We start from the raw sequence: 12,872 nt of genomic DNA, 5'->3' as shown, positions 1-12,872 counted from the left end.
CTGCTCCTCACGGTCCTCCCAGCCGGCTAGAGCGCCTCCTCTCGGCTGCTCTTCGCGGTCCGCCGAGCCGGCTAGAGCGGCTCCTCTCGTCTGCTCCCCCATGTCCTCCCAGCGGGCTAGAGCGGCCCAGTGTAGCCACTTCCCGGAAGTGGTGGCGACGGCGGCGGAGAGGCCGCGCTCTCCGTTCCCCCCCGGTTTCCCCCGCGCCCCCTCCGGGACCTCCCGGTTCCCCCAGCATGTCCTACAACTACGTGGTGACGGCGCAGAAGCCGACGGCCGTCAATGGCTGCGTCACCGGTACCGCGGGCCGGGGGGTGGCGGGAGCACCCTGTTTAGGGGAGCGTGGGAGGGCGATTATGGGGCACCGGGGCGCTGGGGGTACGGGGAACACGGGGGGATGGAGGTGTCGGGGGGCGCTGGGGGTCCCGGCTGGTTTTTGGGGCACCGAGAAGGGATTGGGGGTACCGGGAGGGTTTTGGGGTTCACGAGTGTGTTTTGGAGTACGAGGGGGTTTGGGGGTACCGGTGATTTAGGCTTACCGGAGGGTTTTGGGGTACCGGAGGGTTTTGGGATACTGAGGGATTTTGGGGTAGAGGAAGGATCGAAGTGCTCCTGAAATCCAAAACAGGAGTGAGAGAAAGTGGGATCTGGGGAAGCTACGGGAGCCCCAAGAGCCCTGGGAGTGCTGGGCGTGGTGGGAAGAGACCCGAGGAATGAGGATTCCCGAGGAAAGATAGTGGGAAGAACATTTCTGCAGAAAAACAAGGAGGGCAGGCTGAGGGAAAGCAGTTGCTGAGAGCGTTCTGCACCGTGGAAGGAAGCTGCTGGGATTTTGGGACGCTCCAGGGAGGCTGTGGAAGTGCAGCCTGTCACCCCGATGTGCCAGCTGATCTCTCCTCTGGGATTCCTTCCCTCTTTTCCCAGGACACTTCACCTCTGCGGAGGACCTGAACCTGCTGATAGCCAAAAACACCCGGCTGGAGATTTACGTCGTGACAGCCGAGGGGCTCCGGCCCGTCAAGGAAGTGGGAATGTACGGAAAAACCGCCGTCATGGAGCTCTTCCGCCCCAAGGTGGGTGCTGGCGGAGCAGGCATGGAGCTGTGCCCACCTGGGCGGGGTGGGACGGGAATGTCCACCCCTGGAATTTGCATTGACCGGGTTTTTTTGGGCAGGGGGAGAGCAAGGATTTGCTGTTCATCCTGACGGCCAAGTACAACGCCTGCATCCTGGAGTACAAGCAGAACGGGGATAGCATCGACATCATCACCCGTGCCCATGGAAACGTGCAGGTGAGGGGGATTGCAGCACCTGGGATGGGAATTCCCTTCCCTAGGGATGGTTTTGCCTTCCTGGTGCAGCAGGGTGTTGGACTTCTGTTGTTCTGTTGGTGGTTCCTTGCCGGCTGCTGGATCTGGGATGGGTCTCAGGATGTTTCCAGAGTTAGTCTTGGTCTCTGGAAGGATTAGTGGAATTCTGGGAATGGGTTGGAAATTCTGTTTTGGGTTGGAAAAGAGACCTTAAAGCTCATCCAGTTCCCTTCTGTGGGCAGGGACACCTTCTGCTATCCTTGGTTGCTCCAAGCCCCATCCAGCCTGGCCTGGAACATTTCCAGGGATAGGACAGCCATAATTTCTCTGGGAAATCCATCCCAGGGCCTCATTACCCTCACAGAGAAGGATTTCTTCCTGATATCTCATATAAACCAGCACATGGAATCCTGGAATGGTGTGGGATGGACAGGACTTACAGGTCATCTCATTCCACCCCTTGCCATGGACACCTTCCATTAGACCAGGATGCTCCAAGTCGTGTCCCTATGGATTCAACTATATTCTTGGGAGACCTTGTGGAAAGAAATTAAATTTAAGGAAAATTAAAGCCTTAAACTCCTTGTGAGGCCGAATTTTCCCTGGGAAATGAGTCCTGTGGGAATTTGTGGTGAAGCTGTGTGGTGTGGGAGCTCTGCCAGGTGTGGCAGTTGGAAAGGCATCTCCTGCTTAGGCTTGGTGGCTTCCCAGCTGGAATTTTCAAGCTTGTTGGGAAGTGTGCAAGGAGCCATTCCTCACCTAAGGGCTGGCAACTAACTCCTGTCCCTGTTTTTCAGGAATATTGTCCTGGCACTAATCACCTTTTTCTTTCCCCTCTCTCTGGAATTCTCCCTCAGGATCGCATCGGGCGCCCCTCAGAGACTGGGATCATCGGGATCATCGATCCCGAGTGTCGGATGATCGGGCTGCGGCTCTATGATGGCCTCTTCAAGGTTATCCCCCTGGATCGGGATAACAAGGAATTAAAGGCCTTCAACATCCGCCTGGAAGAGCTCCAGGTCATCGACGTGAAATTCCTTTACGGCTGCCAAGCTCCCACCATCTGCTTCGTCTACCAGGTGCCTGCTTATCCATGGATAACCCAGGTGGAGCCAAGGGCTCCCAAGGTTTTCCAAAGGCTTTTTGGAAGGCAGAGTGAGGGATGATTCCAGCTCCTCCAGGTCCATGTTCCTCCATGCTGCCTTTTTCCAACTCTGGGAGGAAGGAAGCAACACTTTCCCACAGGATTCCTGGGCAACTCTGCCTTGGATCGGAATTTTCCTTGTTATACCCACAGGAGGAGTTTAGGGATCTTTCCTGCAAGATCCACAACCCATAGTGAGACTTGAGCCTTTCCTTAAAAAACAAGGCAGTGGCCTGCTTGGTATTTTTAGGTGGTGATTCCAGGTGTATAAAGAGGATTCATAACCTCTCCCATCACCTGGCTCCTTATGGAGCAAGCATTCCAGGTCTTCTCTGGAAGCTGTTTTGATCCAAAGAGCCTTTGCTCTTCTGACTGAGCAAGGGATAAGCTTACCTTTGTTAAATTCCAGGCTATCCTGAGCTTAGCTGAAATCCCATGCCAGCAGTGGCTCCGTTATTCCTTGTTTGGGCACTGCTGGATCCCCCCAAACTTCCTGAAGGGAGGAAACCACTTTGTCACCACATACCTGGAGTCTGGGGGAGCAGTTGGAAAAGTGCTTTTCCAACTTTAGGGTTCCACAACCCGTGTCAAAACAACTTGAACCCTTGGAGCAGGAGCAGGATGTCGGTTCTGAATCATAAACCTCTGGATTGTTTCAGTCCCTGCCTATGAAGAGGAGAATGTTTCCAAGCTGTTTCCTCGATTCTTTCTCCCTTTATTACCCATTATCCCAGGACTTGGTCTGAATAGGATTGCAGCAGCTGGGATAATTTTTGGGAAGTTCTGAAACTACAGGGAAATACAATAGAACCCCCTGAATTCCTGATTGTTTGCAAGAGCTGGAGGAGGGGGTGATACTCCATTATGCCACTTGTTCCCAGTTTGTCAGAGGAACATAAATTCCAGAATATCAGTTGTAAAACAATGGAAAAATACTTGTCAGTGTTTTCCAGTACAGGGATTTCCTCAGGGGGAAATTATCTATGGAAAAATTTGGGAGAATGGTGGCGTCTGGATGTGGGGCTGGATGAGGAGGTGGAAAGCCTCAGAAGCTCCCTGGAATGGTGTTTTTGCGGGAGATGAGGTGGAATCTCCTCACTTCTGGAATCTCATCCACTTTTGCTTCTCTTCCAGGACCCCCAGGGCCGCCACGTGAAGACATACGAGGTGTCCCTGCGGGAGAAGGAATTCAACAAAGGCCCTTGGAAGCAGGAAAATGTGGAGGCCGAAGCCTCCATGGTCATCGCAGGTTGGGCCTTGTTTGTAAAAGATCTTGCCATGTTTTTCCAGACTGGATGGCTCCTGTTTTCCGAGCAGGTTGTCTCATGTCTGTTGTGCATCCCACAGTGCCGGAGCCCTTCGGAGGCGCCATTATCATCGGGCAGGAATCCATCACCTACCACAATGGGGATAAATATCTGGCTATCGCTCCTCCCATCATCAAGGTGAGGTGATCCAGGACTGCATCCCAAAAAATCCCTCCTTTCCCAGGCCTTCCAGCCAGGAATTCAAACCCCTGTTGTCCCAAGTGTGGTCTAACAGTGCCACTTACTTGGACTTCCTGAGGTCTGGCTTCCTGGTCATTGTTTTTGGAGGCCAAGGGACATCCATGATCCCTGTGTGCCTCCACTTTCTGTAGAGCTCTTGGAATTTTGTTTGGGCCCCAGGGAATGGGATTAATTAGGAATTAGTGCATGGTCTGGGCACAGTTCCAGGGCAGAGCCTGGTTTCATTTCAGGCAGCAGAAAACATGGATGAGCACCTTGGAGACTTGTTAAGAGGAGAAAAGGCTTAAAGATTTTGGGACTGTAATTGGACTTGTGGGTTTTGTGGGAATAACAGGCCACTTCCCACATTTAATCGGAGGAGGAAGCTCCAGTGGCATGGCTGAGGTGCTGCTCCGAGCTGAAAGAGGGCTGGAATTGCCATCCAAAGGTTCTTTTAAGATGGAAATAAGGACAGGCTAGAAATTTTGGAGCAAGAAGTGGGAATATTGGTGCCTGAAGGTCTCAGTCCGCTCCTGGAGCTCTGGAATGGGTGGGATACTGGAGCTGGGAATGCATCGCCTGCACAGACCTTTTGGGGACCAGTTTGGGGCTGTTCCAGTGGAATCCTAGAATTCCCTGCTTTCCCTGCAGCAAAGCACCATCGTGTGCCACAACCGCGTGGATCCCAACGGATCGCGGTATTTGCTGGGAGACATGGAAGGGCGACTCTTCATGTTGCTCCTGGAGAAGGAGGAGCAGATGGACGGCACTGTCACCTTGAAGGATCTGCGTGTGGAGCTGCTGGGAGAGGTAGGAATCACCTGGGCCATCCCTGGCACTTGCCTGGGATTCTCCCAAGTCAGGAAGGGCTCCGTTCAGGAATGAGTGGGAATTTTTGGGAGCTGGAGGTGTTGCTGCTTTGCATTTGTCACAGCCCTGAACTGTTGGGAAAATTCCCTGTGGGCACTTAAACTTATACCTCCTTCCCATTTTTTTTTCCTGGTACTTGTACTGGGAGGAGCTTGGACTCTGTGGGGTTTATGAAGGAATTAATTCCCCTTCCTGTGCCCAGGGTTTTTCTGTTGGATAACAGCTTAGTGGTGGAAGGCATATGTGTGTGTGCCAGGACCTTTCCATACCACTGGTGAGTCACCTGCCTCTTCCCATTTCCCAGACATCCATTGCCGAGTGCCTGACCTACCTGGATAACGGAGTGGTGTTTGTCGGCTCCAGGCTTGGAGATTCCCAGCTCGTGAAGGTACGTGGCAGCTCCTGGTTGTGTGCTCCCACAGGACTCAATTTCCGTCAAAACCTGGAGGTGTGGATACATTTTCCTGTCTTCTCCTTGCCCGCCCTTTTCCTGTCCTGCCTCTGGAAAGACAAAAATTGATTCCAGTATTTATTCCCAGCTCAACGTGGACAGCAATGAGCAGGGATCCTACGTGGTGGCCATGGAGACCTTCACCAACCTCGGGCCCATTGTGGACATGTGCGTGGTGGACCTGGAGAGGCAAGGCCAAGGCCAGGTAACATTCCTGCTTTTCCCTCCTCACTGCTGGGAATTTTTGGCTGAGCATGTCCATAAAATCATAGAATCCCAGAATGGTTTGGGTTGGAAGGGACCTTAAGGATCATCTCATTCCGTGGGCAGGGACACCTTCCACCAGACCAGGCTGCTCTAAGCCCTGTCCAGCCTGGCCTTGGTGGATCTTTCAGGTCCCTTCCATTCCAGGATTCCATGATTCAAGAATGACTTCCCTATTTCCATGAGAAATGGGACCTCCCATAGAAGAGTGGGAGAGCTTCCCAGCCACAGCTGGTAACATCCATCTGCTTTTCCTCCAGCTGGTCACCTGCTCTGGGGCCTTCAAAGAGGGATCGCTGCGGATCATCCGGAATGGCATTGGGATCCATGAGCATGCCAGCATTGACCTGCCAGGAATTAAAGGTGTGGGAGGTGTTCCACAGCCTGAGGGGGGACATGGTGGGCACAGATGAGGTTGACATGTGGAATTGTGAGGAACTGTGGCCTCCTTGTTACAGGATTGTGGCCACTGAGGTCAGATCCGCACCGGGAGACGGACAACACCTTGGTGCTGTCATTTGTTGGCCAGACCAGGTAAAGGTGGGATGAGCTGATCCAAGCTCTCAGCCTCATGTTGGAGCAGGAATTAATGGGAGTTCCCTTCCCTGCTCAGGGTGCTGATGTTGAATGGAGAGGAAGTGGAAGAGACAGAGCTCACAGGATTTGTGGATGACCAGCAGACGTTCTTCTGTGGCAACGTGGCGCATCAGCAGCTGATCCAGGTAAATCTAGCATGAGGAAAACGTGGATATGGTCTCCTGGTGCAATATGGATCGTGGCATATCCAGGACAGAGGTTGGAGTGCTTCCCTGAGTTGATGGAATCAGCAAACAGGATCCTGGGTTCATGTTTCTAAGGGATATGGAAAGAGGGAGGTTCTTTCTGTGCCACCCACCTTGGAAACACTGTTTTCCATGATTTTTCCTGTCTTATCTTCCCAGATCACGTCTGCATCGGTGCGACTGGTCAGCCAGGAGCCCAAATCCCTGGTGAGCGAGTGGAAAGAGCCCAATGGGAAGAACATCAGTGTCGCTTCCTGCAACAGCAACCAGGTGGTGGTGGCCGTGGGAAGAGCCTTGTACTACCTGGAAATCCGGCCCCAGGAGCTCCGGCAGATCAGGTGAGCCCACATCCTAAGGGCTCTTGGCAGGCTGGGATTTGGGATCCAGGCAGACACCTGTCCTCTCTTCTTCCTCCCAGCTGCACGGAGATGGAGCACGAGGTGGCCTGCCTGGACATCACCCCCCTGGGAGACTCCAACGGGATGTCCCCGCTCTGTGCCATCGGGCTCTGGACTGACATCTCTGCGCGCATCCTGAAGCTCCCGTCCTTCGAGCTGCTGCACAAGGAGATGCTGGGAGGAGGTAGGAGCCTCCCAAGAGAGGCAGTGGTCACTGTCCATGTCCTGAGTGACCTCATCCATCCCTTTCCCTGCTTCCCACAGAGATTATCCCTCGCTCCATCCTGATGACGACCTTCGAGAGCAGCCACTACCTCCTGTGTGCCCTGGGGGATGGAGCTCTCTTCTACTTCGGCCTCAGCCTTGAGACAGGTGACCTTTTCCCTTCCTTTCCAGTTTTTTGGGAAAGATCCTCCTTGCTTTCTCAGCCTCATGCTCAGGTGGGATTGGCTGTGGGCTGGGGGATTTCTCCAGCACACTGGAGGAAGTAGATGGATTCTTAAATCTGGTGTGCACTTACCTGCAATCCTTTTTTCCCTGAGGTACTGTGGCATATCCCAGTCCCTTTTCCCTTTGAATCCAGGCTTGCTGAGTGACAGGAAGAAGGTGACCCTGGGCACACAGCCCACGGTGCTGAGGACATTCCGCTCCTTGTCCACCACCAACGTGTTCGCCTGCTCCGACCGCCCCACTGTCATCTACAGCAGCAACCACAAGCTGGTCTTCTCCAACGTCAACCTCAAGGAGGTCAACTACATGTGCCCCCTCAATTCCGACGGATATCCTGACAGGTGAGCCCGCCACGAGTTCCTGATCCTAAGGGATATGGAGGAGAGGGAGGTTCTTGCTGTTTCACCCAGTTTTCCATTATTTTTTTCCCCACAAGTTTGGCCTTGGCCAACAACAGCACCCTGACCATTGGCACCATTGATGAGATCCAGAAGCTGCACATCCGCACTGTTCCCCTCTATGAGTCACCCAGGTGAGGATTCCTGGGATGAGGATTCGTGGGATCACGGTGCTCTGCTGCACAGGACACGGGTTGGGGTGATGTTGCCATCCCAGGAGCAAACAGACAGCTCTTGTTGCTTCCAGAGCTCTTGGAATGGCCTTTCCTGGCTCTCCCACTGACATGGCTGTATTTATCCCACAGGAAAATCTGCTACCAAGAGGTATCCCAGTGTTTCGGGGTGCTCTCCAGCCGGATCGAGGTGCAGGATGCCAGTGGAGGCACCACGGCGCTCAGACCTAGTGCCAGCACCCAGGTGAGATCCCAGGCTGGGTCATCCCTATGCTGTGGGGATCTGAATTCCTGCTCCAGGTTTTCCTTGATGGTCCTCCTTTCCAAAGCTGTGAGTCCAGTCCTGTTCCTCAGCTGGGGAGGAATGGGATGGTGGGATCTCTCTGAGGGGGTGACACAGCCACTGTTCCACCTGATCCCCTTTATTTTTGGGTGCTGCTCCTTCCATGTCCCATACAGGCTTCTGTATGGTCTCCAAGGTTTTCCTTTTCCCAAGGATCCAGCTCTGGAAGCCACAGCTCTGTAAACTCAGATTAACACCATCACTCAGCCCTGCAGGAGCAGGGAGTGTGTCCCTTTACTCATTCCTTCCTCCACCTGTTCTCCCATCCATTTTCCTGCTCACTGGCTACCTGAGGCTGTGCAGACATCCCGAGTAGCATCGGGATGTGACAAATTTTCCTGTTTCCCAGGCCTTGTCCAGCAGTGTGAGCACCAGCAAGCTGTTTTCCAGCAGCACAGCTCCGCACGAGACATCCTTCGGAGAGGAGGTGGAAGTGCACAACCTGCTCATCATAGACCAGCACACCTTCGAAGGTACCTGTCCCATCCCAAAATCCAGCTTTTCCCATCATGGAGAAGCCCAGGGGAGCTTCAGCCAAAGCATTTTCCGGGAGGAACATCAGCCATAAGGTTTAGGGAATACCAATTTTTGATGGAACAAGGTGGTGGGAAATAGGGGAGGGAATCTCTAGGATGTGTCTTAAGCTTTCAGTTTAAGGACTTTGGAATCCCAATTGTTTCTACCTTTCCCACTTTTTTTTTTTTCCCAGTGCTCCATGCTCACCAATTCCTGCAAAATGAGTACGCCCTCAGCCTGGTCTCCTGCAAGCTGGGAAAAGATCCCAACACCTACTTCATTGTGGGCACTGCCATGGTGTATCCCGAGGAAGCAGAGCCCAAGCAGGGCCGGATTGTCGTCTTCCACTACTCCGATGGTAAGAACAAAGTGCTCTCACCTGGAAAAATCCAGCTTTTTCTTGTGGGAGATCAGGGATGAGCTCCTCAAACCCCAGAGAGCTTGTGTCACAGGAGCAGGCAGTTTTTCCCAAGGAATCTGTTGTTGGGGTCTGTACTGTGCTCCCTTTCCCCCTGTCTCCTAGAGAAGCCCAAGAATCCCTCACCAGCCCTGGATTCTGGGATTTGCTTTCCATGTCACTTGTCCCCTTCAGAGACAGTTTTTTTAGGAATCAAAATTCAGGCCAGCTCAGCTGATCCCCCCTGACTTCCCACTCTTTGGATAAACAACCCAAGTAATGCCTGGCTTTATTCCAGGGAAGCTGCAGAGCCTGGCTGAGAAGGAGGTCAAGGGAGCTGTGTATTCCATGGTGGAATTCAATGGGAAGCTGTTAGCCAGCATCAACAGCACGGTAGGCAAGGCCTTGACTTTTTTTTGGGAGTGTATTTGTGGATCTGGATGTCAGCCAGATGTCTGTTGCGGAACATATCCCAGCTCCCGTGTGGAGAATCCGGATCCGTGTCCCATCCCACAGGTGCGCCTGTACGAGTGGACAGCGGAGAAGGAATTGCGCACGGAGTGCAACCACTACAACAACATCATGGCCCTGTACCTGAAAACCAAGGGGGATTTCATCCTGGTGGGAGACCTCATGCGCTCTGTGCTGCTCCTGGCCTACAAACCCATGGAAGGGAATTTCGAGGAGGTACGGAAGCGGTGCCAGGAATGAATTCCGACTGCTCTGGGCACAGGGAATGGTGTTGGAGGGGATAAAAGGAGGAGTTTGGCTTGATTGGATAAGGTTTGACATGGATCCCTGTGGTTTCTGGAGGGATGGATCCCTCAGTTTCTAGGGAACTGGCTGTGGGAAGAGCAGCTGGTGCCTGGTGGGTGGGAGATGCCATCTGGGATGCCTGGTGTCCACTTGGAATGGAGGTTTAAATTGCTGGAGTGACTTTGGCGTAGGCTGCTCCACACTTCTCCAGGATGTTATCCAAGTGCCACTTGGACTAGGACCACCTCCAGGCGTGCCTTTCCTGCTCAGCTGCTTCCTGGAGCAGAGAGGGACATGCTGGATCCCCCCTTGCTCCTGAATATTGGTGTTAGGTGGGATGAGGATGCAGGATCCCAGGCCAAGCCACCTGGACACAGCGTGTCCCTTCTTGGCCCCTTCCAGATTGCCCGGGATTTCAATCCAAACTGGATGAGTGCCGTGGAGATCCTGGATGATGATAATTTCTTGGGAGCAGAGAACGCTTTCAATCTGTTTGTGTGCCAGAAGGACAGGTAAACTGGTTGGGATGGATTGGGAATGGGACAGCACGTGCTGGGAGGGATGGGGTGATGGGATGGATCTTCAGGAAAACTGGAGAAGCATTCCCAGCTTTTGGGAGCAAGGGAAGGTTTTGGAGTGCCCCCGTCCAGGACTGAGCGGTGTTTGGGATTCCAGCGCGGCCACGACGGATGAGGAGCGGCAGCACCTGCAGGAGGTGGGATTATCCCACCTGGGAGAGTTCGTCAATGTCTTCTGCCATGGATCCCTGGTCATGCAGAACTTAGGAGAGACTTCCACGCCCACCCAGGGATCCGTGCTCTTTGGCACTGTCAATGGAATGATCGGTAAGGAGCAGGGGCTGAGGATTCCCTGCAGAATCCTGGAGCGGTTTGGGTTGGAAAGCTCATCCAGCTCCATCCCCTGCCACATTCCCATGACCGTTATTCCCGTGCAGGCCTGGTGACATCCCTGTCAGAAAGCTGGTACAACCTGCTCCTGGACATGCAGAACAGGCTCAACAAAGTTATCAAGAGCGTGGGGAAGATTGAGCATTCCTTATATCCTTTAGCATTCCAGCCAGGAGTTTGTGCTGGGTAGAGTTTACCAGCTGGAGAGGGTGGGAGTGGGTTTCCATTGCCCTGAGCAATCATGGAACAAAAGATGTGAAATCTCTCTGAGACCACAGAGTCCAGTCATTAACCCAGCACAGCCATCCCACCATTAACCATGTCCAGGGCTGGTGTTATTCCCTGTGGATTTGGCTCCTTGACAGCGGCACCTGGAGATCGTTTCACACCGAACGGAAGACGGAACCAGCCACAGGATTCATCGATGGAGACTTGATCGAGAGTTTCCTGGACATCAGCAGGCCCAAGATGCAAGAAGTGGTGGCAAACCTGCAGGTGAGCTTGGGAATGTGGCCTTGGATCCTTCAAGGATCTTGCTCAGGAACCTAGGCTCAGTAAATCATGGAACTGTAGAGTTATGGAATAGTTTGGGTTGGAAGAGACTTAAAGGCACCTCCCAGTAGACCAAGTTGCTCCAAGCCTTGTTTAACCTGGCCTGGAACACTTCCAGAGATGGGAAAGCCACAGCCTGTCTGGGAAGTGTTAAATCCACACCTTCCTGAATGATCTGGAAATGTTTTTTGGCACCTGCCAATGTCTCCAATGCCTTTTCCTCGCTGTGCAGATCGACGATGGAAGCGGGATGAAGAGGGAAGCCACCGTGGATGACCTGATCAAGATCGTAGAGGAGCTGACCCGGATCCATTAGCAGGACTCGGGATTGTTCCCTACCCCTACCCTCCACATGGAGCAAGGGAATCCTTCCCCAGCTGTGCCCAACACTGGCAGCAGCGGCCGGAGGGGGATGGAATCTCAGAGGGGAAGCAGCTTGTTAGGAATTTGGGGAGGTGTCAGTCATCTCCTGCTGGGATTCATGGATTCTGTGGAATTGGCTGGGCCCAGAACTGTCCCTTTCCTTGGGTGATCCACGGGGATCTGATGCCCTCGCCTTGATTCCCTTTTCCCTCGTGTCCTTAGATATTTTATTACTTTTTTTGGCTTTTGGTTTTGCTTTTGATCCTGTTTGTTTTTGGTTTTTTTTTTTTTTGATTCCTTGTGGTTTTTTGGAAGAGGAATCAAAGCTAGAGGAGCAGCCGAGGCTGGAACCGAGCAGAAAAACTCTCTCCATAGGATCCATGCCTTGGTCAGGGAGGGAAGTTCTGGGAAGTTTAGGCTGTTGCTGATTTCGGAGTTTTACCAAATAAAATAGTCCAAGAGGAAATATCTATGTCCTGAGGAATGATGATATCTGTGTCCGAGGGTCTGAGATCTTGGGGACACCTGTTTTCCAGGTGCATTTTTCTGGCTTTTCTTGGATTTGTAGCAAATTTTAATTCCTTGCCTGGTTGCCAGTGGCACTGTGAGTGCCTTGAGAGGCAGATGGTAATGGAATTTTTTGGGAAAGCTGGATTTTCCAGCCTCTGGCTACTTATTAATAGCTCTCGTGGTCTCCCACCTCCTTCACATCTCTCATGGAATTTGGGGGTTATCCTGGATCTTTCCATGTTCTCTCCATCCTGGATCTCCCCTGTAGCCCCTGGTTAAGTGCCCCCCAAGTCCCATTCCATGCGGGTTTTTCTCAAATCCTTCCCTCCCAGAGACAGCTCGTGCTGGAATCATCCCTGGCTCCCGCTTCCATCCCGTATTTCAGAGGAGACCGCAGGGACATGGCTATATTTGGACATCTCTTCCGAGAGCTGGGGGAGCAGGCAGTGACCTTGGACTCTGTGCTGCTGTTTTTATTACCTCGGGCTCTGTTTACCTGCCTGGAGCAGCCTGTTCCCAAATTTTGGGAGGTCCAGGGAGCGCCACAGCCCGGATCCTGGAAGCGCTTTCCTTTTCCCACCAAAACTGGGGGTGGTGGTGCCAATGCAATGTTGGCACCCTGCTTTTTCTGGGATAAAACCGCTGCTGGCTAGGGCTGGATCATTGTTTATCCACTGCCACTGGAGCTGCCTCCCAGGGATTTGGGATCACATTCCCTTAGGACAGGAGCTTCTCATGGCTGCACTGGGTTCCTAAAAAACTGGCAGGACCTCCCAATACCGTGGTTTTTATTTGGGAGGG

The 12,872-nt window shown here is 53.0% G+C and overlaps 1 protein-coding gene across 1 annotated transcript; it reads left to right on the top strand.

The window, feature by feature from the left end:
* Positions 1-136: 136 nt before the first annotated feature.
* Positions 137-11,926, top strand: DDB1 (damage specific DNA binding protein 1). Its single transcript, XM_068194433.1, has 27 exons — positions 137-297; positions 925-1,073; positions 1,175-1,291; positions 2,167-2,388; positions 3,588-3,702; positions 3,801-3,898; positions 4,592-4,750; positions 5,115-5,198; positions 5,350-5,466; positions 5,786-5,888; positions 5,984-6,059; positions 6,139-6,247; positions 6,467-6,645; positions 6,726-6,889; positions 6,970-7,077; positions 7,289-7,496; positions 7,592-7,687; positions 7,859-7,970; positions 8,419-8,542; positions 8,779-8,943; positions 9,281-9,375; positions 9,499-9,669; positions 10,141-10,250; positions 10,414-10,583; positions 10,694-10,796; positions 11,018-11,141; positions 11,431-11,926. Exons 1-27 carry the CDS (start codon positions 237-239, stop codon positions 11,512-11,514), a joined length of 3,423 nt encoding a protein of 1,140 aa, XP_068050534.1. The 5' UTR covers positions 137-236; the 3' UTR covers positions 11,515-11,926.
* Positions 11,927-12,872: the final 946 nt, after the last annotated feature.

Source organism: Anomalospiza imberbis, chromosome 6 (assembly GCF_031753505.1).
Source record: "Anomalospiza imberbis isolate Cuckoo-Finch-1a 21T00152 chromosome 6, ASM3175350v1, whole genome shotgun sequence".
Lineage (NCBI taxonomy): Eukaryota > Metazoa > Chordata > Aves > Passeriformes > Viduidae > Anomalospiza > Anomalospiza imberbis.
The sequence above is the reverse complement of the archived record's forward strand: the minus strand, read 5'-3'. Positions and strand labels throughout refer to the sequence as shown.